This window comes from Martes martes (genome assembly GCF_963455335.1).
Source record: "Martes martes genome assembly, chromosome: 9".
NCBI classification, from domain to species: domain Eukaryota; kingdom Metazoa; phylum Chordata; class Mammalia; order Carnivora; family Mustelidae; genus Martes; species Martes martes.
Genome location: NC_137896.1, coordinates 15,205,142 through 15,231,988, shown reverse-complemented (window position 1 = coordinate 15,231,988; position 26,847 = coordinate 15,205,142). Strand labels below are relative to the sequence as shown.

The 26,847-nt window shown below is 42.4% G+C and overlaps 1 protein-coding gene across 1 annotated transcript; it reads right to left on the bottom strand.

Moving 5' to 3' along the window:
* Positions 1-4,471: 4,471 nt before the first annotated feature.
* SERINC3 (serine incorporator 3) lies at positions 4,472-26,598 on the bottom strand. The gene is made up of 10 exons (XM_080813263.1): positions 26,450-26,598; positions 20,753-20,914; positions 19,935-20,128; positions 18,346-18,425; positions 17,559-17,696; positions 14,742-14,911; positions 12,766-12,856; positions 11,748-11,928; positions 6,449-6,676; positions 4,472-5,426 (listed from the first exon to the last, which is right to left on the bottom strand). Exons 1-10 carry the CDS (start codon positions 26,486-26,488, stop codon positions 5,288-5,290), a joined length of 1,422 nt encoding a protein of 473 aa, XP_080669389.1. The 5' UTR covers positions 26,489-26,598; the 3' UTR covers positions 4,472-5,287.
* Positions 26,599-26,847: the final 249 nt, after the last annotated feature.

Sequence of the window (26,847 nt, the reverse complement as noted above, 5' to 3'; positions counted from 1 at the left end):
TGTGTGGAGTCCTTTTGTGACAATGACAGTTTGGATCAAGGTTCTGAAGTTTTATTATTCACGATACATGAAGGCCCGGGTAGAGCGTCACTCCAGGTCAGGCAGGGAGAGGCCCTGCGGCAACACCGTGCACCTGCGGTCTGGGCTGGCCGCCTCTGAGGACGACACACCATTAGAAGATGACAGCGTAGACGAAGAACGACAACCAGTCTACACAGTGGTAGGGACGATAGGTGCATTTTTCAGTTCTTAAGGCCCAGCTGTCCCTTCTAGACTGGCCTTGAATCCTTCACACAGCTAACAACTCCCAAGGGCCTTTAAGGGCTAGGCATCCATTATGTTAGGTGCTTCACGTAGATAACCTCATTACTGCCCCCTGCGGGGGAAATGAGATCTGGAGAAGTTTAGCAGCTCGCCCAAGGTCATATGTGGAGCTGGGCTCTAAAGCCAAGTAGTCAGACTATAGCCTGACTTCTCCTGATGGTTAGAACCAGGCTGTTTGCTTTTTACTGTCATTCACCCTCCGACAACACAGAAAGAAAGAAGGGAAGAATTTTTTTTTTTATAGGGGAACAGTCTAAAAATTAGATTGTTTCCTGGCTTCTTATAAAATATAAAGCAGAGGTTCTTAACCTCTGAGAACATTTTATTCTGGAAACACTTACAAGGAAACCAGACTCCTTGAGGGATAACTAGGTATGGCTTGATCCACTCTGGTCCCATGCATGCTTAGCCGTTCCTCTACCTGCTCCCTGCTGGTTTCTCTACAGGAGCGTGTGGTCTCCCCAATAGGAGACACAAGCTAGGCGCCGTGTTGGTGGTGGGTCAGCTGGGAAGGTCTCGTGCAGGACGTCCATACACTTACCACTGACCTCTGATGATGTGGCAGGTAAGTCCTTACACTGCGACACGCCAGCTCTTCAGCTCAGCCTTCCTGAGGAAGCTGCGGCCCTAAACTCAGTCCATTTCCACATCTGGGAAAACGGACTACTGGCTCTGACCAGTGCAGCAGAGTCACAAGGATCACCAAATGCTTTTGTTTACAAGCCGTGGGAGGTATTTCCCATGTTATGAGCCCACGCTCTCTGGTTTGTTTTCTGAAACACCTCTGTTTTCCCCAATGCCCTCTCCTCACACGGCACTGGGCCAGCACGCCTGTACCTGATGCAGCAAATGCGTCCTGCCACCGCATTTGAAGATGGTGAGGAAAAAAATCCTTTACGGTTGCCACTTTTCTGCAAACACACCGTTTTAACGAAATATTCCACCTCTTACCTGATACGGGGTCAGCCATTAGATAAAGTGACCTAGTTGTTACTGCCTTCGGGAGGATTGCTTACCCTCCCTCGTTGCTGATGGGTAGTCTGACGGCTGGTGCCTAAGCAGTCTCCAGTTATCTTGGTGCCTATAACCTTATGCCAAGATACCATGGAGTCTAACTGAAAAAGGAACTCTCAAGGCCTGGTTTATTTCTCTGTTTTGCCTCTTACTGAGTAACTACGAGCAAGTTCCTGACTTCTCTAAGCTTCAGTCTGATCTGTCAAAGGGGGAGAAGCTGCCTCACCTTCTGGGGCGTGGACAGCGTCTATGCACGGCTGCGCACACACACTGTCTCATGTTGCTATTCTTCACCTGAGGAGGTTGCGTGCAGCTCGGGTCACTCTGCAGTGATTAGGACGCCACTGGGAAGGCTGCCTGATTTGGTCTCCTAGGTAACCGGATGGACAGAACAACAAGAAAGGATAAAAGAAAGGAGCAGCAGCTCTCATTGATAAGCCTGGTACCCATCATCAATTTGTAGAGCTTGAACCATGACTCATGTAACAACACTCTCACTTGGATGCATAAAAAGGAAAAGGACTTGTAATGCACAAAAACATGTGCTGGTGTACAGCGTGGTCCAGAACATCAATAGCAGTGATAAACAGGTCCATGGCCATTCTTTGGCAGGATCCTTGATGGATAGGAGAAGCTTTTATTTCCCAATCAAGTACTTTACAAGACCAGTTTAGAGAGTAAACATCTGGCAGGGGCCACATGGGCCTTCTCCCAGCTAGCTCCAACCAGGTAAAGGTAGCAGCCACTGCTGTTGCCTCTGATGAATTCCTAGACCGTATCACTAACCTCAAAGCCAGGCTGTCAATCTGCAATCCTGAGGGACAGACAGGCCCATTCCTGGTGATGAAACACCAGATGACTTATCTAGAATGAGAGGACACCCCGAGGTCTGATGAGTCAAGATACTCTCCTGGTTGATCTGCTGATGTTACCTGTGTATACTCATGAGTAATTCAGCACTCCTGAGTATGGTTCCCTTGAGTCTTGAGTAATCTTGGGTTTCCTAGCAACAGACCAACTTAACTTAGAATACAGTCCAGCAAATAGGGATACTGTCCCCTAATTTTCAAAGAAATTTTGTTATTTCAAATTAATATATTAATTTTGTTATTTCAAATTAATATCAAAAGTTATCATGAGAGGGGTGCCTGGGTGGCTCAGTCGTTAAGCTGTTGCCTTTGGCTCAGGTCATGATCCCAGGGTCCTGGGATCAAGCCCCGTATCAGGCTTCCTGCTCAGAGGGAAGCAGGCTTCTCCCACTCTCAGTGCTTGTGTTCCCTCTCTTGCTCTCTAATAAATAAATAAAATCTTAAAAAAAAAAAAGTTATCATGAGAAAAAATACTTTACTGGACTTTGTTACACTTATTTTACAGTTTAGTATTGCTTTATTTTGCATTACATAAGGTAGGGGATGGGAAACCCTCATTGTTTCTGAAGTTTGGGACCTTTAAAGGTCTTAATCTAGCTACCCTGCCATTAAGGAAAACGGGGTATCTGCTTTACGCTGGCAAAGTAAGGGGCTAAGCCTCTCCTATTTGCACCACCCCCCACCTGCCCTGCAACTTTATCTCTGTACCCTGACATAAAGCACTGGTTTAAAACAGGTGGTTCCAATGATTCGTATCAAGCCCTGCTTCCCTACCCCACCCACCTCCATCCCAACTGAGACTGTCCCCTCTGTGTCCCATCTGTTTAATTCTGTATGAACACCTCAAATCTAGCCTCCATCCGACTGTGGCTGAACATCTCTGACCTTTGAATACTGTCTAGTGTCATTTTAACCCACAGTGAGATTAGCAGCTACCACCAGAGTGTTTTTAAAATGGGGTAAGCACTTTGCAAAGTAACTTCACTCTTTAAACAATAACGTGTACTAGGTACTAACTTTTATTCAAACAAGGCAAACACTGAGGCTCAGACAGATGATCACACGATCATTTGCCCAAGATCATAAGGCATAGTGTGTACTCAATAAATATTAGCCGACCAGTGTAACAGACAGAAAAGGCAATGCTAGCTACAAACCCGGTCTGACTTCCAAGACCATGTTCTCAGCCATTCTTAAGGGACCAACTCCATCCTCTGGCACAATGTGTTTCTCTTTCTGTCTCTCACATATAAACGGAAGCCCCATCAACTCAGGTGATTAAACCAGCATCACTCAGGAATCAGCCTCTCCCCTACAGCTAATCAAATGCCAGTTTTTAAATTTTAATCACTAAGTAGCTCTCAGCTGTCAGTTTCTCCCCATCCTCACTTCCTCTTCTCTGTTTGAAGCGGGGTAAGGCCTGCCCTGGTCTCCTCTCTCAACGCCCTCTCTCCGTGTCTGCTGCAGTGACCGAAGACCGTTTGTTCACGTCACCATCAATATGCTCCCTGCTGCTCTCAACTAAGGTTCAGACTCTTCGCTGTGGTTTGCAAAACCCTTCGTGACCCAGTCCTGCCCTCTTCCCCCTATTCCGGCTTTCCTGAACAAGTCTGCATCCCCTTCCTTCAACGTGAAGTTCTATCTACCCTGTAGCAATGCCAGCCCTCTGCCCCACTTCTCTCTCGGAAAACGCCTAACAATTCCTGGCCTCCAAGTCCACTTTTCCCAGGAAGCCTACCAGGACAAGCCCCCCCCACCACCAGCCCAACCCCAGGCAACTCTCCTTTAAGTTCTCTGCAATTCCTCTATCCCAGCACTCACCACACCAGGCTGTACACCTGTCTGCTCATCTTCACCCTCCTCTAAACTCTAAGTCCGAGATGGCAGAGCTGGTATCTTGTGTTTAACGTTGGAGCCCCGAACCTGACAGCGCCTGGTGCAGAGTAGACACTCAGTAAATGTGTGCTCAGAGAACGACCTGTTCTAGTCGACCTCCCTGTGGGCTACACTCTCTTGACAAAGTTTCCTGACAGCGCCTGCCTTGTGTTTCATATACGCAAGTGTCTTCCCCAGGCAAGGTATTATGAGTACAATTTTTGGACGAGTTCAAGACTTTACTTACTAGCCAGACCTCAAGTTTTAGAAGAAACAGGCACATTCTGCTCGATCCCTGATAAACCTGACTGCCCATGAATGTCTAAAAATCATAGAATGGCTGCGAACTCATAAAAGCTGTAAAAGAAAGGGGCTTAAAAGCTTATGTCTCTGTTTTAATCAAATACCTTTATAGTGCAAATATAATAAATTCACATGCATTTTACTTTTACATACTCATAACAAGAGAACGACATAGACCAAAGTGGCACTGTTTTCCCAAGTGACTTTTCATTTTCGCCAAACCTACAAAAGCGCTTATGGAGACGGACACTTCTGGCAAAGCTGGGACTGCGTGGCATCGCTGCTGTAGTGTCAAACACCGGATGGATGAACTCAAGCCGTAGAAGCAGTAGCCCGATCAGCCACCCTGCTCTTCTGGGGAAGGAGTCAGCGGCACACAACCCGCCCCCGCCCCCCCACCCCATCTCCGATGCTACACCTCATGGGGGATGAAGGACTGAACACACTGCTTGCTTGCATCACACAAGTGAAGACTTTCACAGAGGAAACCTGTCATAGAAATGGTGGGTTTTTTTTTTTTGTTTTTGTTTTGTTTTTTGCTTTTTAAGGAGACTGCAATAGAAATATATTAACGATTGGCCTCAAATATCCAACATTTCTCTTACATTTTAAATCAAAGTTGTAGGATCCTACAGATCTTAATAAAGAAGTCTCTTCACAGCACAGCTGTAGTTCACTTTAAAACGCAAAATGTTCCCTTTGCGCTATATCCTTACAAATAAACCTAATATACATATAAATGAAAAGTTCAGATCCTGCATCAAGCATTACTTCATCTTGCTCTCTGATATAAACTTGGATACAGTCAAATTTGCAAAGTGTTCACTTAATATTTTAGTTGAAGCAGAAGTAAAACAGGTAAGGGCTTTCAGCAAAGCAGACCTTTATGAATTCTCAGGGGTTCAGCTGAAGTCACGATTGGTGAGGACGAGTGGAGCCACAAGGGTCCAGACATAGAGGAGGAGGCAGACCCAGCTGGAGCTGATCTTGACCCACACAGCTGGCCACTTGCTGGTCATGCTCTGGAACTCTGCATCAGGGCTAAGAAAGCAGAAGATGGTCAGGTAAGAGCCTGTTGGCAGCATCCAGTAGCACCCCCCAGCGAAAGCAAAGAAAGTTGGCTAACACTACACTCTAGTAAGGTTCTAGAAGGAACTTATGAAAGCTGCTATTATTAGTTTTCATGTGCAGGGGATTCTGCCTCTCAAAAAGCTTTTATCTTGGGCGCCTGGGTGGCTCAGTGGGTTAAAGCCTCTGCCTTCGGCTCAGGTCATGATCCCGGGGTCCTGGGATCGAGCCCCGCATGGGGCTCTCTGCTCGGCAGGGAGCCTGCTTCCCCCTCTCTCTCTGCCTGCCTCTCTGCCTACTTGTGATCTCTGTCAAATAAATAAAATCTTTAAAAAAAAAAAAAAGCTTTTATCTTGTCAGCACGAAGAACTCTTTGCTGAGCAAAGCTCTTCAGGAATACCTAGCTGTTCTAGGTATTGGCAAAAGTCTAGACTGAAATGATGTCCCTGAAACTTTCCTTATCGCATCATTACTGTAACCAGAATACTCCATATGGCCATCTCTAGACACAAGGGAAAATTAGTGAAAAAAATGGGTCAGACTGCTTTATGTTCTGATTTTCTCTCTTAAGTAACTCAAGTCTAGAAGAATTGTCCATGATTCGTACTCTAAGAATTCCAACTAGGGACCCCTGGGTGGCTCAGTCAGTTAAACATCTGCCTTCAGCTCAGGGCATGATCCCAGGGTCTTGGGATCAAGTCCCGCACTGGGCTCCTTGCTCAGCGGGGTGCCTGCTTCTCCTTCTGCCTGCTCCCCTTGCTTGTTCTCCCTCTCCTCTGGTAAATAAATAAATAACATGCATTCCAACTGAATTTTAAATCCAAAAGGAGAGAAAGTCAAAAGTATTTCAGAAAAGAGTCCGCACTGAACACAACTTCACTATACGGGTAAATGAAGGGGATTCTGAGGTCAAGCAATGGAGGGAGATTTTACGGGCAGCCCACGGGGGGCGGGGTGTCAAGTGGTCTTCCATCTGGTTTGTCTGTGCCTCCTACCTGTACCAGCTGGTCAGGGTCATCATGATGTACAAGGAAGCCAGGCAGAGCATGAAGTGGAATAAGAAGTAGCTGTACTGCACCCCTTCCTTCTCGTTGTCCACAACCCGCCGAGGCTGTCCGTCTTCTTCATCGCCGCCACCACTGGCAGCCGTATCACGGAGGATCACGCTGTCACTTCCTGACAAAGTCAGCTTACTTACTTGGCTATTGTTGGAAGTACGGATGCTGGAAAGTGATCCGAGAGAAGACAGATCAGCAAGGGGCCATGAGATGAATCGCTGCCATTGGCCTATATACACGCAGGTTATTTCTGAACTGCCCCTATCTGGGGACTGAAGGCCTTCTGAAGGGCTCTGCTTCAAGTTCTCAACTGCTGCCTGTCATCACAAGACAGAGCACTCTCATCGGTTACCACTGAATGGCTAACTGCTCAGGAGTTTCATCATGCTCTCCATGTCTGCTTCCATGACTTCACAAGTCTCTTCCATGGTTGGAATGGACCACCCACCAGCCTTCTCCCAGCGAGCCTCGTTCTTCAATTCTCTATGTGCCACGTCTTCTAGAAAGCCTTCCCTGGCATGGAGTCATCACTACACTGGGTTAAAGTCCCACAGCTCCTTCTGCTCCCCTCTGCCATACTTACCATTCCTGTCTGTCTTGCTAGTCCTAGAACTCAATGAGGACCATAGTCATCTATGCATTTCTAGCACATAGCAGATGCTCACTGCAAGTTAAAATGACTGAATAAAGAAAGTACATACAACTAAAGAACCACATAATCATCTCAACAGACACAGAAAAAGTACCTGACCAAAATCTAATACGTTTTCCTGATAAAAACACTCGACCTAGGAATACTAGAGAACCCCTTCAAACTGATAAAGGGCATCTATGAAAAACCCATAGGTGACATCACATTTAATAGTGAAAGACTAGGGAGCCTGGGTGGCTCAGTGGGTTAAAGCCTCTGCCTTCAGCTCAGGTCATGATCCCAGGGTCCTGGGATCAAGTCCTGTATCGGGTTCTCTGCTCAGTGGGGAGCCTGCTTCCCCCTCTCTCTCTCTCTGCCTGCCTCTCTGCCTACTTGTGATCTCTCTCTGTCAAATAAATAAATAAAATATTAAAAAAAAATAGTGGAAGACTAAAAGCTTTCCCCTGAGATTGGGAATAAGACAAATAGCCACTGTCACCATTTCTATTCAATATTGTACTGGGAGGTTCAAGGCAGAGCAATTAGGCAAAGAAAAGAAAAAAAGACATCCAGATTGGAAAAGAAGTAAAATGATCTCTATTTGCAAATAACCAGACCTTATACATGGAAAATCTTAAGGAATATACACACTATTAGAATCAATAATTGATCTTCCAGAATACAAGATCAATATACAAAAATTTTACGTCTATACGGTAACAATGCAAAACCTAAAAGATAAATTAAGAAAACAATCTCACTTTAACTATCAAAAACACTTAGAAATTTAACAAGACATGTTTGAGACTTATACACTAGTAACTACATTACCACTGAAAGAAACTGAAGACCAAATGAAACATCCTATGTTACGAACTAGAAGCCTTAATAGTGTTGAGATAGTAATGCCCAAAAGATGAATAGATTCAATGCAATCCTTACCAAATCTCAATTAAACTAAGCAAAACCCAAAATTTACACAGAAATGCAAGGGACTTGGAATAACCATAACAATCTTGAAAAAGAACAAATCTGGATGCCTCATACTTTCTGATTTCAAACCTTACTACAAGGCCACCGTAATCAAAACAGTGTGGTATTGGCATAGGGATACCTATACAGTTCAATGACATGGAGTTAGGAGTCCAGAATAAACCATTATATTTAGGTTCAACTGATTTTGACAGTGATACCAGACAAAACAATGGGGGAAAGAATATTCTTTTCAACAAATGGTGCTGTGACAACGAGATACCCACACACAACTGAATGGAGTTGTACCCATACTCCAAGCCATATACAAAACAATAAGAAGACAGCCCAATTTAAAAATAGGCAAAAGATTTAAATAGACATCACTTCAAGACATACAAAGGGCTAACAAGCACATGAAAAGAATGCTCAACATCACCAGTCATGAGGAAAACCCAAATTAAAACCATAATGAAAAGCCACTTCATGTTCTCTAGAATGGCTACAATAAAAAAAAATGATTATGATCTAACAGTTAAGAGGTGATGAAACCAGCAGCCTCATACGTTGCTGGTGGGACTGGAAGATGATGTAGACACTTTGGAAAACACTTTCGCAGTTTTCAAAAGAGGTACCACATAGCCTAGCAATTCTACAACTAGGTATAGATCCAAGAAAACTGAAAATGTACATCCACACAAAAAACCTGTACACAAGTATTCACAGCAGCATTATTCATGATAGTTCTGCAGCGGAATCAACCCAAATGTCTATCCACCGACAAAGGATAAACAAAATGTGGTATATATCCACACCATGGAGCATCCTTTCCAACAATGAAAAGGAATTAAGTACTGATATAACATGTATGAACCCTGAAAACATACTAAATGAAAGAAGCCAGTCACAAGAAACCATATGTTTTATAATTCTACATATATGAAACACTCGAATAAGCAAATTTAGAGAGACAAGTTTCTGCCTGTGGCTAGAGCGGGAAGGAATAGAGAGGTGACTGCTAAGGAGACATGAGGTTTCTTTTTGGCAAAACAAAATCTTCTAAAATGGACTGTGGTGGTGGTTGCACGATCCTGTGAACAGACTAAACTACTACTGAATTGTACACTTGAAAAAGGTGATTTTATAGTATGGAAACTGTATCTCAAAAACAAAACAAAACACATTAGGCCAAACGCAAAACAAACAAAGTCACAGACAATATAAAAACACATAAGCATAGCTGTATTGCAATACAACTCTACTTACAAGGCCTACAGTTTGCCAATCTTTCTTTGAAACAATCATTAAAAAAAAAAAAGATAAATCTACACATACTGTGGAAAACTGTCCAAATTATGACAAATTTGTATTTGAGAATACTGTATACATGTATAGTATACGTTCCTATTTTAAAAAATTATTTATCAAGTGATATAAATAAAATTACATATATAACTGTAAATAAAATTATGTGTAATTTCACAAATACAAACAAATTGATAAATAAGGTAGTTAAGTGTAAGCGAAGGGAAAAAGTATCAAATAGTATGTATCAAAATGCTTAACCATGGAAGAAGTAAATTTGGAGGGAGGCTACTTTCAATTCCCACTTAAGAGTTATCTCACTTATATTATTAATTTATATAAATACATGCTCGCCCTTGTCCATTTTTATCTCATATTTTTAAATTATTCAAGGAATATGTGCCATTATATAGAAAATATCAATAAAAAATGGGTAAGAGAGTGAATGCAAAGTGCTAACACAGGTTCTATCTGAGGCCCTGGATTAACTAGAGATTTTAAAGTTAGATGTATAGAATTCTGTAGTTTTCTAAGTATTTTTTACAATGATCAGGAAATTAAGACCTTCTTATAAAAAAAGAGAAACCAACCAATTTTCAGAGTCACTACTCTAGCCGATGTAGGGTCAGGTGAAGACTTTATCCTCCTATCCAGGGAGACAGTATCTCTATGTCAGTTTGGAAGGAAGTATCTGATGAGAACATTTATGAGGCTTTAAGAAATATATATGATCATAGGGAAGCTCTATTTTTTTTTTTTTAAAGATTTTATTTATTTATTTGACAGAGAGAGATCACAAGTAGGCAGAGAGGCAGGCAGAGAGAGAGAGAGGGAAGCAGGCTCCCCGCTGAGCAGAGAACCCGATGCGGGACTCGATCCCAGGACCCTGAGATCATGACCCGAGCCGAAGGCAGCGGCTTAACCCACTGAGCCACCCAGGCGCCCGGGAAGCTCTATTTTTAATTTCTTGAGGTATCTCCACACTGTTCTCCAAAGTGGCTGCACCAACTTGCATTCCCACCAACAGTGTAAGAGGGTTCCCCTTTCTCCACATCCTCTCCAACACACGTTGTTTCCTGTCTTGCTAATTTTGGCCATTCTAACTGGTCTAAGGTGGTATCTCAATGTGGTTTTAATTTGAATCTCCCTAATGGCTAGTGATGATGAACATTTTTTCATGTGTCTGTTGGCCATTTGTATGTCTTCATTGGAGAAGTGTCTGTTCGTGTTTATAGCAGCAATGGCCACAGTCGCCAAACCGTGGAAAGAACCAAGATGCCCTTCAACAGACGAATGGATAAGGAAGATGTGGTCCATATACACTATGGAGTATTATGCCTCCATCAGAAAGGATGAATACCCAACTTTTGTAGCAACATGGACAGGACTGGAAGAGATTATGCTGAGTGAAATAAGTCAAGCAGAGAGAGTCAATTATCATATGGTTTCACTTATTTGTGGAGCATAACAAATAACATGGAGGACATGGGGAGATGGAGAGCAGAAGGGAATTGAGGGAAATTGGAAGGGGAGGTGAACCATGAGAAACTATGGACTCTGAAAAACAACCTGAGGGTTTTGAAGGGGCGGGTGTGGGAGGTTGGGGGAACCAGGTGGTGGGTATTGGGTAGGGCACGTATTGCATGGAGCACTGGGTGTGGTGCAAAAACAATGAATTCTGATACACTGAAAAGAAATTAAAAAAAAAAAGACAATAACAGAAAAAAAAAGAAAAAAGAAATATATATGACTTAGAACATAAAGCAAGTTGGGGACTTTCATTAAAAAGGAGTTAAGGGAAATTGGAAGGGGAGGTGAACCATGAGAGACTATGGACTCTGAAAAACAACCTGAGGGTTTTGAAGGGGCGGGGGGTGGGAGGTTGGGGGAACCAGGTGGTGGGTATTAAGGAGGGCACAGATTGCATGGAGCACTGGGTGTGGTGAAAAAACAATGAATACTGTTACGCTGAAAATAAATAAAAAATTTAAAAAAAAAAAAAGAAAAAAAAAGGAGTTAAGGGGCGCCTGGGCAGTTCAGCAGGTTAAAGCCTCTGCCTTCGGCTCAGATCATGATCTCAGGGCCCTGGGATCGAGCCCCTCATCGGGCTCTCTGCTCGGTGGGAAGCCTGTCCCCCACCACCCCCCACCTGCCTCTCTGCCTACTTGTGATCTGTCAAATAAATAAGTTAAAAATAAATAGATAAATAATAAAAAGGAGTCAAGTGCTTTTTCTCAATCCCTCACACTGCTTTCTGAAAGCAAAATAGCTCCTTTGCTCTACGATTAACCTTCATGAGAATCTTGTCCCAAGTACTTTTTAACTTACCTAGAATACAAAAGGCAGAGAACAAAGCCTGTCAGCCCAATGAACGTCTCTGCATCTACAAAATGCCCACTCTTTGCGGGTGGAGCAGGGGTAGGGACCACAGCAGTCGAATTCCCAGGAGCCAAGGTTGGCGCAGTCATGTGCGTGACGATGCTCCACAGGCCAGGGTTGCAGGAACGATCTGAAAGTGGAGAATTTTTTACTGTCCTTACTTAGAACTCCTCTTGTTCCGAGAAAGGATGTGAGGGAAGGGTTCACACATCATTCAGTCAGGATGTAAAACATGGGGATACCATACTTAGAAGAACCTGGAAACTTAGCAACTAGTTACACATTTGTGTGGCAATCAGTGACATAGTTTAAGGAAGAAAGAAAAGACACGACAACAAAGTACTTGCCAAATTCATGAATGTCAATCCTGATTTTACTGATCTTGAAGTTTAACTGGCAAATCTTTTTGGGTCTGTAGTTGTACAAAGGCTTTAACCACAGGGAATTTTTCCCTAGTTTTGTTTTTACAGTTAAATAGGGACTACAATAACAGTAAGTGAGTCATCACTGGAGGGTCTGGAATAACCGTTTTCCTTTAAAACAAGTTCACAGAATACCCTACTGAGTGAGACACAATGCAGTAATTATAAAAGGAAACTTCTTTCAGCCATTTCCTCTAGAGCCTGTAACACCAAAGTGAAATTCAATTACAACAATGCCACAAAGGGCCAAAACAATGTTGCCTTGTCCAATTCTTAACTAGTTTGACTTAGTCCAGGGAAAAGCCTTCACTGTATAAAGACTGCGGTCCTTTAGGCTGTCAGCTGTGAAGAGCTATGGACAGACATGGAGAATAAAACTTGAAATGCGAGTATCTGCATCATACGGTGAGCACCGTACATTCAAGCGAAGACTTGTGTGTGTTTTCCTATTTGCCATTTGTTCTACCTCTAGTGTTTGCACATGCCGGAAGAGTGATTTCCTACTTTCTCTCCATCAAGTGCATGTACTACTGACATTCCCTTACCGGGTTCATTGGTCATGGCTGACCAGGTGAGGTACATGGTGTAGAGGGTGATGACAGAGGACTGCAGGAGACCAGACCGAGGCTGGTGTTCCTGCGGAATCAAAAAGAAAACAATGCCATGGGAACTGTGGGGCTAACTTTCTAAAACCCAGCGGACGTCCCTGGCCTCTCCCCAACAACCCCCGCCCTGCCCCGAGATATTAACAACTGAGAACCTTCTGATTCCACTTGACAGTTGAAAGAGGGTAAGTAATCTTTCAATCTGAGTTAACCTGAAAAAACCTGAAAAAGAACCAAGAAAGAGGACTGTGTACTATTGGTTCTTGAGGCATTTGACAGCCCTGGAATTCCCATGTATCCCGCAGAGACTGATTTACTAGTCCCTACTAGCTGTAGAAGTGAAGCTCCACAGCGGCGCTAACCAGCTGAGTGACCGTCATCTCTCTGGAACTTCAGTTTTCTCATTTTTGAAAGGAGAGGTGTTCTACATATTCTTTGCGTATTTCTCATCTAAAACTTCATGAATTGGGGCAGCTGGGTGGCTCAGTTGTTAAGCATCTGCCTTTGGCTCAGGTCATGATCCCAGGGTCCTGGGATCAAGCCCCACATAAGGATCCCTGCTCAGAGGGGAGTCTGCTTCTCCCTTTCTCTCTGCCCCTCCCCCAGCTCATGCCCACTTGCACTCTCTCTCAAATAAATCTTTTTTTTTTTTTAAGATTTTATTTATTTATTTGACAGAGATCACAAGTAGGCAGAGAGGCAGGCAGAGAGAGAGGCAGAAGCAGGCTCCCCACTGAACAGAGAGCTCGATGCGCGGCTTGATCCCAGGACCCTGGGATCATGATCTGAACAGAAGGCAGAGGCTTTAACCCACTGAGCCACCCAGGTGCCCTTCAAATAAATAAAATCTTAAAAAAAAAACTCCATGAATTTTTTAAAGTATGGTGTTTAAATGATGAAACTCACATGCATGAGTTTTGTTTTTAAATATTAAAAGCAATGATTTTTTAAAGCAGTGATTTCCTAATTTAATCCCCCTAAAACAGCTTAGCTCATGATTCCTAAGAATCATTCTCCCAACATAAACTATTTTATAAGAGCTATAAAATTCCCGGGCGCCTGGGTGGCTCAGTGGGTTAAGCCCCTGCCTTCGGCTCAGGTCATGATCTCAGGGGTCCTGGGATCGAGTCCCGCATCGGGCTCTCTGCTTGGCGGGGAGCCTGCTTCCCTCTCTGTCTCTCTCTCTGCCTGCCACTCTGCCTACTTGTGATCTCTCTCTGTCAAATAAATAAATAAATAAAATCTTAAAAAAAAAAAAGAGCTATAAAATTCCCAGATTACCTAGGCTTTGTTTTTTTTTTTTTATGATAGGGAAATTATTCACTTAATCATGATAAAGGTGCTCAACGGTACATTTTACAGTTACTAAATTAGAATTATGAAGATCTTACAATATGGGAAAATGTTTAAGTAGATAAACTCACATAAAAGATTACATCAGGGGTGCCTGGGTGGCTCAGTGAGTTAAAGCCTCTGCCTTCAGCTCAGGTCATGATCCCAGGGCCCTGGGATCAAGCCCCACATCGGGCTCTCTGCTCAGCAGAGAGCCTGCTTCCCTTCCTCTCTCTGCCTGCCTCTCTGCCTACTTGTGATCTCTCTCAAATAAATAAATAAAAAATCTTAACAACAACAAAAAAAAGATTACATCAGCTTAAGTCTGGCAATAATTAAAAATTTTTCACAGAAGGATGCCTGGGTGGCTCAGTTGGTTAAGCGTCTGCCTTCAGCTCAGGTCATGATCCTAGGGTCCTGGGATCGAGTCCCACATCGGGCTCCCTGCTCAGCGGACAGTCTGTTTCTCCATCTGCCTCTGCACCTCTCCCCTGCTGTACGCTCTCTCTCTTATGTTCTCTCTCAAATGAACAAATACTAAAAAAAAAAAATTTTTCACAGGAGGATAAAGCAGAAAACCATACCTGAATTTTTGGATGGATGGATATAATAGAAACCAGAAAGCAAAGGATCAAATTAATACTGATGAAGAACTTATTCTCTGCGCAGCCGTCCGGTCTGGTGTAGTAAGTGTAGAGTAAGCCGGCAAAGACGATGGACAGAATGTAGCAGATGCTGGTGACAGACAGCAAAGCTGGAAGGAGGGAAACCCACAGGAATGCTCATAACTGTAACAAACTTTTCAAATGAAGACCAATTTTCTTCTACTCCATATAAAAATAGAGACATTCTTTTACTGTTATAGTGGCCAACATTTTACAGGGAAATTACAGGAGACCCAAGGATGACATTTCAGACAGCGCTAGAGGTGGCCTGGTGTTCAATTCAAGCAAGTGGATTCACTTTCTGGATTATCTACCTTGATTCCATGGGTTGAAAAACAAGCTAAAGTAAATTCGGCTAAATAACGTGCATTATAAGCTTTTCTTAGGAACTTGCAAAACTTGTAGGCCCTCAAACTGGCCCAGTTCCAGCAAGCTAAATGCCAGGGATGGTGTCAGCAGAAAACGACAGACAGGTATCTTTTACGTCATTTGTCTTCTGCAGCCACGGGCTACATAAGCCCGCTTCCTGTCCCGATGAGACCACCTCACTGTGGGAGAGTGGCGTATTTGCTATTTTCAAAAACCTAAAATAATATTCCTTTCTGTTCACATGGATAGTCGACAATTAGCTGTGTAACTCTGAAGATAAGAAAACATGGAAGAGTAACAGTATACTCAGACCAACTGCAGCAATGCTGAGCTCAATTAACCTGTACTTAATTCAAAGCACACTTATAAGAACACCAGTTTCTACTTATAACCTCCACGGTTGCATATTTAAAATTAAATGATGCATATGATGTTGGTATAAAATGATACTGTATGTCAAAGCACTAGCACAGTTCTTAATGTTTTTCCATATGAATATGTAAGATTTCTCTACTTTTTAGTTACTCCAAAGAAGGACAAATCTGTAACTCATTATTAAATTCTTCTAAAGTTGAGTGATTCCAGTGAATTTTAAAAAAGGAAATAAACAGATTAAAAGAAATAAATTTTTATGAGTCAGAAATGGGGAGGTGTTTCAGGATTTCCAACTTGTCACAGTAAAACAATTTCTTAAATCTCATGCTAAAATAAACAGTCATTACACAGAACTGAACTGACCAACAAAATAAGGCAATGGTTAAATAACTTATGGTATACCACACCACAGAACACCACAGAACTGTATACCATTAAGGGAGTAAGATGTATCTATGCTCATGGATATGTTAGAAAATACTCATCATATAGTTGATGAGAAGAGCAAGTAATGGAATATATTATATGAACCTATTTATATTTAAATAACAAAAGCATGTATAAGTGCACAAATTCATAAAGATCCAGTAATCATGGTTACATCTGGAGAGGAAGGTGGGTTGCAAGTGGGTGGAAATCTGCATGTTTTATTTTTTATTAAGTTCTGTCCTCTGTGCTTATGGTGAATGCAGTATTCATTTCTGGGGTTTTTTGGCTTTGCTTTTGTTATTTTTTAAAAAGCAAGCTAGGTAAGTAACAAAAAAAGAACTGGACAGTTTGATAATGTGTACTGAAAGCCTTTAAAATATCCATACCCTTCTACTCTTCTACTTCTAGGAATTTATTCTAAGGGAAAAGGCAGAAATGGGCTCAGAGACATATTATTAGGTATTTACTGCTGTACTGTAGCCACATATTCACAGGCTCCTTCTAGGTTTAAAAAAAGTCAAACTATAACCTATCCAAATGTATAACACATAAAAATTAGTAAGATAAAGTATTCAGGGCCGCCTGGGTGGCTCAGTGGGTTAAGCCCCTGCCTTCGGCTCAGGTCATGATCTCGGGGTCCTGGGATTGAGCCCTGCATCGGGCTTTCCGCTTGGCAGAGAGACTACTTCTCCCCCTCCACCCCGGCTTACTTGTGATCTCTGTCAAATAAATAAATAAATAAATATCTTCAAAGAAAAAAAAGATACAAGTATACATCTTTTTCAATGACTTTTTTTCTATACATAGAAGATACATGTGCAAGAAAAAAGACTGGATAGATACAGACTAATACGTTAACAGTAAGTATTAATTACCAGAGAGTTGGATAACGGGGAATTTGTTTTCTTCTGTGATTTTTGGCCGTTCGAGTTCTTGACACAAGAGGAGCTATCACGTTTAAAATGCGTGGGGTGCAGGGGCTAGAATTTCAACAACTGTTGTTTTTTTAAATGAGGTATGGCTGGGTCATCGCCCCTAATAAGTAGAGGATTCCAAATTCCCTCCCCATTATTACCAGCTATAAATCCTGTATTTCCACCCTAGAAATGTTAGGTGCCCCTTTTCTACCAGAAAGCTTTTACATGGAGTGTGGGCCATACTCTGAAGAAAGCAGTAAGGACTCTTCATTTCTATCTGCTTGAGGGATGTGGGCAGATGTCCCATATGTATAATCCACCTGAGTTCCCTGTCCGTGGAAACAAGAAAATCAAAACCAGAACTACATCACTAACACAACATTTTTCTCTTATCTGAACACATTTAGCTACGTTACAAATCTCAAAATAAATGAATTGAGAAAAGCCAATGATTTCTACAATCTGCGCTTCCCCCTTCCGGTAATGCATATAATTCAGAATTGACTCAACTGGGAGACTCTAGTTTCTAGAAAGTCAGCTCTAATTTGGAAGTTTACACACTTAAATCAATGGAAATGTTTACTGTACATCCAGCTTAAGACAGCATAATGCAGTATGGCTTTTACAGGTGAGTTCAGATACCTACCAGCATACCAGCACCTTGGATTTCCTTCTTCCATCCGATTTACCCATGACTCATTACAAGAGTGAGCGAAGTCGACCAGCAGCACTAGCTGGATGAGGATGAACAAAAAGGCCCCGACCATGCCCACAATGAACCAAGCTAGAACCCAAAAGAACAAGTTATTCTTACCATAGGAATAACATTTCAGATGTTATTACCCAATTTTAAAACAATTTCCATTCAATCAAGAGAGAGGTGGTAAAGACATATTTTGTCTCCAGCAGTACAGCAACATTATTCCAAACTCAAAGGCATTCTCTGAGAAGTTTTGTTGGGCTTCAGACCTTTTAAAGCTTGTTTACCTTGTGCCCAGGGTAGCCTGGGAGCTGACATTCCAAATGGTACAATAAGCCTTTCCCTCCACAAGGGAATAAAAAATCACAGTGGAAATCCACAGATGTCACTTGATGTTTTGGTAAAAAAGGTATACTAAGACAGGGATAGTAGAACACATATGAGTTACAGGTCCCCATGTTGACAAGCTCTCGGATTAACTTAGTACTGCCAAGTAAGGAGGTAAACTATTAAAATATTGGCAACATATGGTTCCAAAACAGCTAAAAAATGGGCTGAATGCCTCCTGGGTTTAATCAAGTAATTACTCCCTTAATATTAGTACGAAGTCATATAATTGAACACCACCTCATTTAATTGCCAGTTCTGTAAAACCGGTAAAGAAAATGTAGCTTCAACTCCATCATTTGTAGACCGTGTATATATAATTAGCCCTCTTAGTAGTGAGCCATACCTGTGGTGAAATGGCCCCCAGGGATGTAGAAAGAGCCAACCATGATACCAACAATGGCAGCAATTTTGAAGAACCAAAACCTATTAAAATATAAAAGTACATTTATGAAATGTTAATTTTTGCCCTTATACTGAGAAAGCCAATTTCTGAAATGCAAAAATAAGGACTCAGTAGCATTCCCGACATGACTGTCTGGGCTTATTTCTTCATTTGACATGAGACTGCCCCACTCAATCTTTCATACAATTTAAGGACAAATATCAGCCCAAAGAACAAATAATTCATAGACATAATAAGAGAAAAACATGTAACTTAGGACTTTCCCTACATTTAGCAATTAAAGATAGGAATTTTTCTACACTTTTTTCCTACAATTCTGGAGTATTCTAAATAAACAATGTTAGCTACATTGTAGCTATTAATTATACAGCAATTAATTATTGGATCTAGGGAAAAGTTATCACCTACCTAATCCTTCTTTCACAACATAGGACAAAGTGCCTTGTGCCCACAATCACACAGTTCATCATTGGTGAAGCTAGGACCAAACCCGGCTTTTAGTCCATGACCTTTTTTTTTTTTAAATTTATGTTTATTTTTTTAACATAGTATTATTAGCCCAAGGGCTACAGGTCTGTGAATCACCAGGTTTACACACTTCACAGCACTCACCATAGCACATACCTTCCCCAATGTCCTTTTTTTTTTTTTTTTAAGATTTTTGTTTATTTATTTGACAGAGAGGTCACAAGCAGACAGAGAGGCAGGCAGAGAGAGAGGGGGAAACAGGCTCCCCGCTGAGCAGAGCCCCCCGCCTTCCCACCCCACCCAATGCAGGGCTCGATCCCAGGAACCTGGGATCATGACCTGGGCTGAAGGCAGAGGCTTTAACCCACTAAGCCACCCAGGCGCCCCTTTCAGTCCAGGATCTTTAAAGACTGCCTCGTATGGCAGAGTGGAAAGAATCAGGTTTTGGAGCTGGACACACCTGTGTTTCAATCCCAACTCCCAACTCTCACTGGCTCAGAGATCTCAGGCATTTTATTTGACCTTTCTGAAATTTAGTTACAGCATCTATAAAAAGAGGATTATAATACGTAGAAAGTGTACAAAACTCCCTTCAGTCTTCAAGTAAGAATTATGTGTCAAAGGGGAACTGGGGGCAGTCAGGAATGGGAAACGAAAGATTTGTAAATCCATGGCCCAAATATATCTAGTTTATCTTTCTGTACACTGTTTAATAGATCAGGTACGTTTTCATCTTTTAACAATAAAAAGAATACATGTTTGTATGTATGCAGTGCCTAGCACAATCCTTGAACTGTTTCACAGGTGTCTGATAAAGATCTAGGAACTTGAAACAAAGGTATTAAAAAAAAAGGACAAGACTCTCCTTTCCCCCTTCAGCCCCTCTGTGCTACAGAACTCCACCTGAAAATGACACTCGAACAACTTCCCATGTACAATGGGTCAGAAATATATGCGGGGCACTGATTCAAATACTCTACTGCTTCCATCAGAATGGCAACATTAACTGTTGCCATCTACACCATAATCTAACAAGTAAATAATAAAATCAATGTACATACCCATTGTGCACGGCTGCTCTGGGATCTTTACTTGTTTTTACTTTTAACATGAGCAGAGAGAAGACAAAGAAAAAGATGGCCAAGGCAAAGTTGATCCGATACACAGCTTTATAACCGACCAGAACATCACAATCTTTATCCACTTTTCTATCAGCCACATTGATTTTAAATCCCCCTTCACAGAATCCAGGTATCTGGAAAAAGCAATTTCAGTGTTATGGGAATATCCACATTTAAATAAAGATTATATCCCATCATAAGAAAGCCTGAATTTATACAACTGACTACTTCAACAAGTGCGAGACTGTCCTGAGGGACTTTTCTCTTTGCCTTCCAATTCGCTTACAATCTTGTCACCAAAAAGTATTAACGATTTGCATTTTGCAAATAAAAATGAAGTGTTCTCGTCTCTGCTTTTCTTACTGATGTGGTTACTTCCCATTCTGCCATGAATTTTCATGCTACAACTGATTTCCTTCCACAGGTGTAGGGCTAGTCTAGGTCAAATGTTTAAATCTGAAACATACATGGGAAGATAATATTTTTCTGCCATCCTTTGAATACCTTTCTCTCAGTGGTTAGAGTAGAACCTGAATATGTTCATTCTGAGTACCCTGATTTTTGGGAAAGGACTAAAACTTTCATATTCTATGTCTTGACCATACCCAAAAGTAATGTCAAAACCCAACAATTACAACGAACTTGATTGAGATTTACGACGGTAAAGAAATAAGAATGTTAGTCACAACTAAAATTGTGCAAAATAGAAAAATAATACAAATAACCAGCATATTAAGGCCACTGTTACTTCTCCTTACCTTCTTCAGCTGTGATTCCATCCCTTCTGTCAGCATGATACAGGATACAGCAGCGCCCAGGAAGAGAATGAAAGCATAGATGAGGCGAGTCACTGTGGAATTCTTACTATTGGGACAGCAGCTACACAGCAGACACGATGCACCGCTGCAAAGGCAGGGAACCTGTAATAAGCACACCACAGCCATGTGAGACCTCTTTCAGGGAACTCCTTTGTATCATAAGGGTCACAGAGTAGAAGACGAGGCAAACCAGGCTTTGATGGCTTTAACTGAGAGAGTTATGGCTGGGAGGAAGTGGCTAAAAGCGTGGGTGCTGGGGGCGCTTGGGTAGCTCAGTTAATCGAGTGTCTGACTCTTGATCCTGGCTCAGGTCTTGATCTCACAGTCATGAGTTCAAGCCCCACAATGGGTGTGGACCCTACTTTAAAAAAAAAAAAAAAAAAGGATGGGTTTTGGAGTCAATATTATTTCTGTCACTCTAACTCAGCAAGTTACATAAGCTAAGCTAATTTCTCCATCTGCAAAATAGACTGAATAACAGAATCTTCCTCCCTCAGACACTGCTGTACTAAACAGTGCCTAAAACATACGAGGAGCCCGATAAATGTTACTTATACAGAGAGCATATTTTATTTAAAAACAACATAAAAATCTACCTCCACTTGCTATTTAAGGAATCCTAGTTACCAAATCTGGTATTATAGCACCAAGTAACACTACATGGAAACCCTTATATATAATGATAACAAGAGCCATTTAGCTCAATTTAAGAGTAATCTGGAGATTCCTCAAAAAATTTAAACACAGAATCCACCATCGGACCCAGCAACTCCTCTCCTAAACATATACCCGAAAGAACTGAAACAGGTATTCAAACAAAAGCTTGTACATCAATGTTCAACGCAGCACTATTTATAGTTGCCAAAAGGCAGAAATAACCCAAATGTCCACCAACTGACAAATGGATACACAAAATGTGATATAGCCATACACTGGAATATTACTCGGTCATGAAAATGAATGAAGTACTAATACATGGTACAACATGGGTCAACCTAGAAAACAACATGCTAAGTGAAAGAAACCAGACCCAAAGGTCACATGTTGTATTTCACTTATATGAAATACCCAGAATAAGTAAATTCATAGGCAGAAAGCATTAGTAGTTTCCAAAGGTTGGAGGAGGGAGAAGGGATGGAGAGTGACTGCTTAATGCGATGGGGCGATGAAAATGTTCTGGAACTACACAGATGTGATCACATCAACAACGGCGTAACACTGTGAATGTACTAAATGTCACCAAATTATACACTTAAAAATGGTTAATTTTACCTCAATTGAAAAAAAAATAACCTGGATATCTGGTGAGCATTTCAGATGATGGCATGATCTTGAGTCGTTTTATGTAGGCTGAATTAGGAAAGCGTTCAAATTGCTTTTACAGATGACATTAAGTCACATTATAAAGGCAGGTGAAGTCAGAATCATCAGCAGAAGCAGATGTAAATAATGGGAGATGCTGGTCTCACAGTATAGTCCCAGTCTTTACTTTTTATAGATGGTACCTTGGGGGACTTTATCATAGTTCTGGGTGATTGGGAACAAATCATCTCAGCTTCAAAGCCCAGTTTGCTCATCTGTAAAAATGGGCATAACACTACCATCCTGAACAGTTACTATACAAAGAATGAGCTAATATCAGGAACAGACAACACCTGGCATGATGCATGGCATAGCAAGGGCTCAATATATCATGGTAGCCATTAACATCTGTAACTGCAAGAGCCATTGGAAACTGATCATCCAGTTTCAGTCTTCAATTCTTAACTACAATCTGGACCAAAAGACCATAATAGAGGTCTATAGCTGGATGCAGACAGAAACAGGTTTTACAGCCCAAAACAGTGACACTGGGGCGCCTGGGTGGCTCAGTGGGTTAAGCCTCTGCCTTCAGCTCAGGTCATGATCTCAGGGTCCTGGGATCGAGCCCCACATCAGGCTGTCTGCTCTGTGGGGAGCCGGCTTCCCCTCTCTTTCTGCCTGCCTCTCTGCCTACTTGTGATCTCTCTCTGTCAGGTAAATAAATAAAATCTTAAAAAAAAAAACAAACAATGACACTAATTGTTTTACATTTATATTGTCTGCATTCTCATACTCTTAACTCTCTATTTTCTGGCCTATCAAATAATCTCACAATAACTGCCTACTGTTTGTTATGGGTTGAACTGTGTCATCTCCCCACCTCCCCACACACAAATTCATATGTTTAAGCCCTGATCCCTAGTACTGTAGAGTGTGACCTTATTTGGAAAGAGAGTCATTGCAGATGTAATTAGCTAAAATGATGTTATACCGGAGAAGAGTAGGCACCTAATTAAATATGACTGGCGTCATAAAATGGAGAAACTGGGGTACAGACATGCAGCGCAGGGAGAACACCACGTGAGGACAAAGGCAGAGATCTGCAAGCCAAGGAATATCAAAGACTGCTAGCAAACCACCAGGAACTGGGGAAGAAGTATGGAATAGATTCTGCCTCATCACACTGAGGATGAGGGTGTCACCCTGCTGGCATCTTAATCTTGGACTTCCAGCCTCCAGAAACGGAGAGACACCACACTTCTGTTGCTTGAGCCACGCAGTTTGTGGCTTTTTTTTTTTTTTTTTTAATCTAGCCCTAGCAAACGAACATACCCATTTATTTGTAAGTATCATGAAAATATAAGTGCCTTTTGGAGGGACCACCTACTGTTTATCTCTTGCGTCTTTACAGTAGCTACTTAATCTGTGGACCAGAGCTGTCCTACTGTATGTTATGTCACTTCCTTATCTCAGTAAGTAACAACTCTATTATTCTTCCTGTTACTTAGGCCAAAAACCTTGTCACCCTTGATGTTTTCTCTTTTTCCAAAACTCTCATCCAAACTGTCAGCATTATCAGCTTTATCCTCAAAATATATCCAAAATCTGGGGAACATAGCTAGCTCAGTCAGTAGCACGCACATACGACTCTTGATCTCAGGGGCGTGAGTTCAAGCCCCAAGTCCGGTATAGAGCCTACATAATTTTTAAGATAATAAATAATAGTTAAGAACAAATAAGATAAATAAACAATAAAAAATAAGTATCTCCAGGGGCGCCTGGGTGGCTCAGCGGGTTGAGCCTCTGCCTTCGATTCACGTCATGATCTCAGGGTCCTGGGATCGAGCCCCGCATCGGGCTCTCTGCTCAGCAGGAAGCCTGCTTCCCTCTCTCTCTGCCTGCCTCTCTGCCTGCTTGTGATCTCTGTCAAACAAATGAATAAAATCTTTAAAAAAAAATAAGTATCTCCAGAATGTGACCACTTTCTTAGCACGCTTAGCTATCGCATTGGTCCAAACCACTACTATCATCTTTCAAGCTGGATTAAATGCAATGGCTCCTGTCTCACTCCTGTAGCCACACGAGCAGAACCCAGAGGTGGTATAAAGATTGTCTTAAGGTGACGACATGTGAGATTCAACAGATACAGGGAAAAAAGTCTACTTGGAGGTTTCCTCATGTGACTAAAAGCTGAAACTTCTGGGATATGAGGGTGCCAAAAATTCTCTTTCCAAGGGAGTTTTATGGCCATAAAGAAGAAAAAGACCTCTGCAACTACATAAACAAGTATTATCATCAACTTACTGATCTCCTCTGTTCTTCCTAACTAGAAGCCCTTTTCTTCCTTTTTCCTTTTCCTTAGTAAGTAAGGTATATAATAAGCCCTATTTTCTACCATCCCTTTGCGTTATTCATCACTGAATGATGAATAATATCCTGCCAGTATGTGTGTAGCACATGTACATAGCTCTTTTTTCTCTTGCTAATCTTTCATCACTTTAATTCACAGGCCACTAACCCAATAGAGGATGCAAGCAAAGTTTTTTCTCCTCTACACTGCTTTACCCTTTCTTTTCTATAGTCTGTTCTCCAACAACCACCTTGTTAGAACACAGGTCAGATCACATCACTCTTCTTTTCTATAATGGATCCCCATATCTGTTAAGAGTAAAGGCCAATGGGCGCCTGGGTGGCTCAGTGGGTTAAAGCCTTTGCCTTAGGCTCGGGTCATGGTCCCGGGGTCCTGGGATCGAGCCCCATTTCGGGCTCTCTGCTCAGCAGGGAGCCTGCTCACCCCCCCCACCTCTCTGCCTACTTGTGATCTGTCAAATAAACAAATAAAATCTTAAAAAAAAAAAAAAAAGAGTAAAGGCCAATACAAATACAAAAGGCCATACAATGGGTAGCTACATGATTTGGCTCCCTGCTACCTTTCTGACTTCATTTCCTATTTTTCTTCCCCTCACTCATCCCATTCTCTGGTACAATGCACTCCTTGCTATTCCTGCTGAATAAAGGGGATTAAAAATATAGAAAAGCAATTTACAGATAGAAATGCTTTGATGGCATGAATATAAATATTAGAGTTACATCAAAGGCAAAATGTGTTTCAGGTTATCACAGTAAGAAAGACCACTTTGTTTCAAATTACAAATTCACTCCTTAATTACCTTAACTGTATATTTTTTCCTAAATTTACTTTGCAAATAGTTTGACCTACTGCTGGATTGTAAAATTCCACTTACCTGGATTTGTTCTAACGTGACAGAAAAATTGTACAGCAGATGATAAAGGTAAAAATTATTTCATGAAACTTGTATGTAAATGGGCATATTAAATCAGCTATGTAAAACATATTTCTTACTTTGGGTCAAGGTCAAAAAATTGGAAAGCCACTGCTCTCAAGGAACCTGTAAATGACCAAATACCCTTTTGACTTAGGATCAACAACCTTAAAGAACGGAAAATACACTTTGTACTTTGTCCCTAAGAAATGGTAGTGGAATGAGCTGAGATTGAGTCCTTGGTCAATTAAATCGTTGGAAAGTTATGAGACAAGAAGTGATTTTAAAGAATCGTGCTCCTCAGGAGAAACTACATGAGGGAACTCACCATATTCTCTTTCACAGATCCTAAAATTTCCTTTTTAAAACAAGGCGTTTACAATCTACAAAGCGATTCCACCCATTTATTCACTTTATCCTCACAGCAGCTCTCAAGAGGAGGAATGCTGGGGTTATTAGCCTCATGTTACGGGAAGCCAGAGATAAATGCCTTGGACAAGCCTCAAAATGTTCACGCCATGGCTTCCAATTTTGAATAATAATCCACAAGGCCTTCTTTCCTTTGCACCACAACTGCACACAAGCCTGGGTTAAAATCCCAAATCTCCCACATAGTCTGTAGCAAAGGCAAATCCATGCTCCGGGATAAAAATATCACTTAAGTCGCCCAAAATTAAACGACGCCACCTTATATAGGTACTTCGAAATGAAGCACAGCGCCCGCGCACCGGAACTCTCATTCCGGGGTCCGGGTTCCAGCTCCAGAGGAACCCAGAGGCCGGAAGCCTCGCGGGGGCGGGGCAATCGAAATTGTAAACAATGACGGCCTGGCCTCCGACGTTCCCCCCCAAACCCGGAAGGCGAGCCGCCCGATCCCGACCGGGGGGGTGGGGGACATCACGGATTTCGGTCTGCGCCTGGGATACTCTCTGCAGCCCAGGGCCCGTCCCCCCAAGCTCCGGGCCAAGGCCCGATCGCGTCTGGGCTTGGGGCTCCCTATCGCCCTCCCCCAAACGACACGTCCGACGGAGACACCAGACCCCGAACCCACCCAGCTGGCGAGGGAGAAGACGCCCAGCACAGCCCCCATGGTGACGCCGGTGATGCAGGCGGCCGGTCGGGAGGCTTCTAGCGCGGTGGTAACTGCCAGTCGAGGCGTCTCTTCAGAAACGCGACGTTTTTCTGAGGCTGGAAACGCGCGGTGGCGTCATTGCGTGGCCCCGCCCACCGCCCTAGGCCGCCGCTGCCAGGAAAGCCTCAGTCATTGGCAAAGGTAGAAGGCGGGGCTAAATCAGCAACGAGCCGAGGGAGAAGGTGGGGCTAAATCGACCAGACACTTAGGGGGAGGCGGGGCTAAGCCCGCCAGGAGGGGTGGGAGGAGGCGGGGCTAGCCTAGCCTGGCGCGGACGGTGGAGGCGGGGCTAACCGACCCGCGCGGAGGTGGGAGAT

Coding starts and splice junctions, on each gene's coding strand:
- SERINC3 (XM_080813263.1), bottom strand. CDS start 26,488: ATGGGGGCTGTGCTGGGCGTCTTCTCCCTCGCCAGCTGG. Junction 11,929..12,765: donor AGCCATGACCAATGAACCCG/GTAAGGGAATGT, acceptor CTCCACTTTCAG/ATCGTTCCTGCAACCCTGGC. Junction 6,677..11,747: donor CTCTGCCTTTTGTATTCTAG/GTAAGTTAAAAA, acceptor ATCACTTTCCAG/CATCCGTACTTCCAACAATA.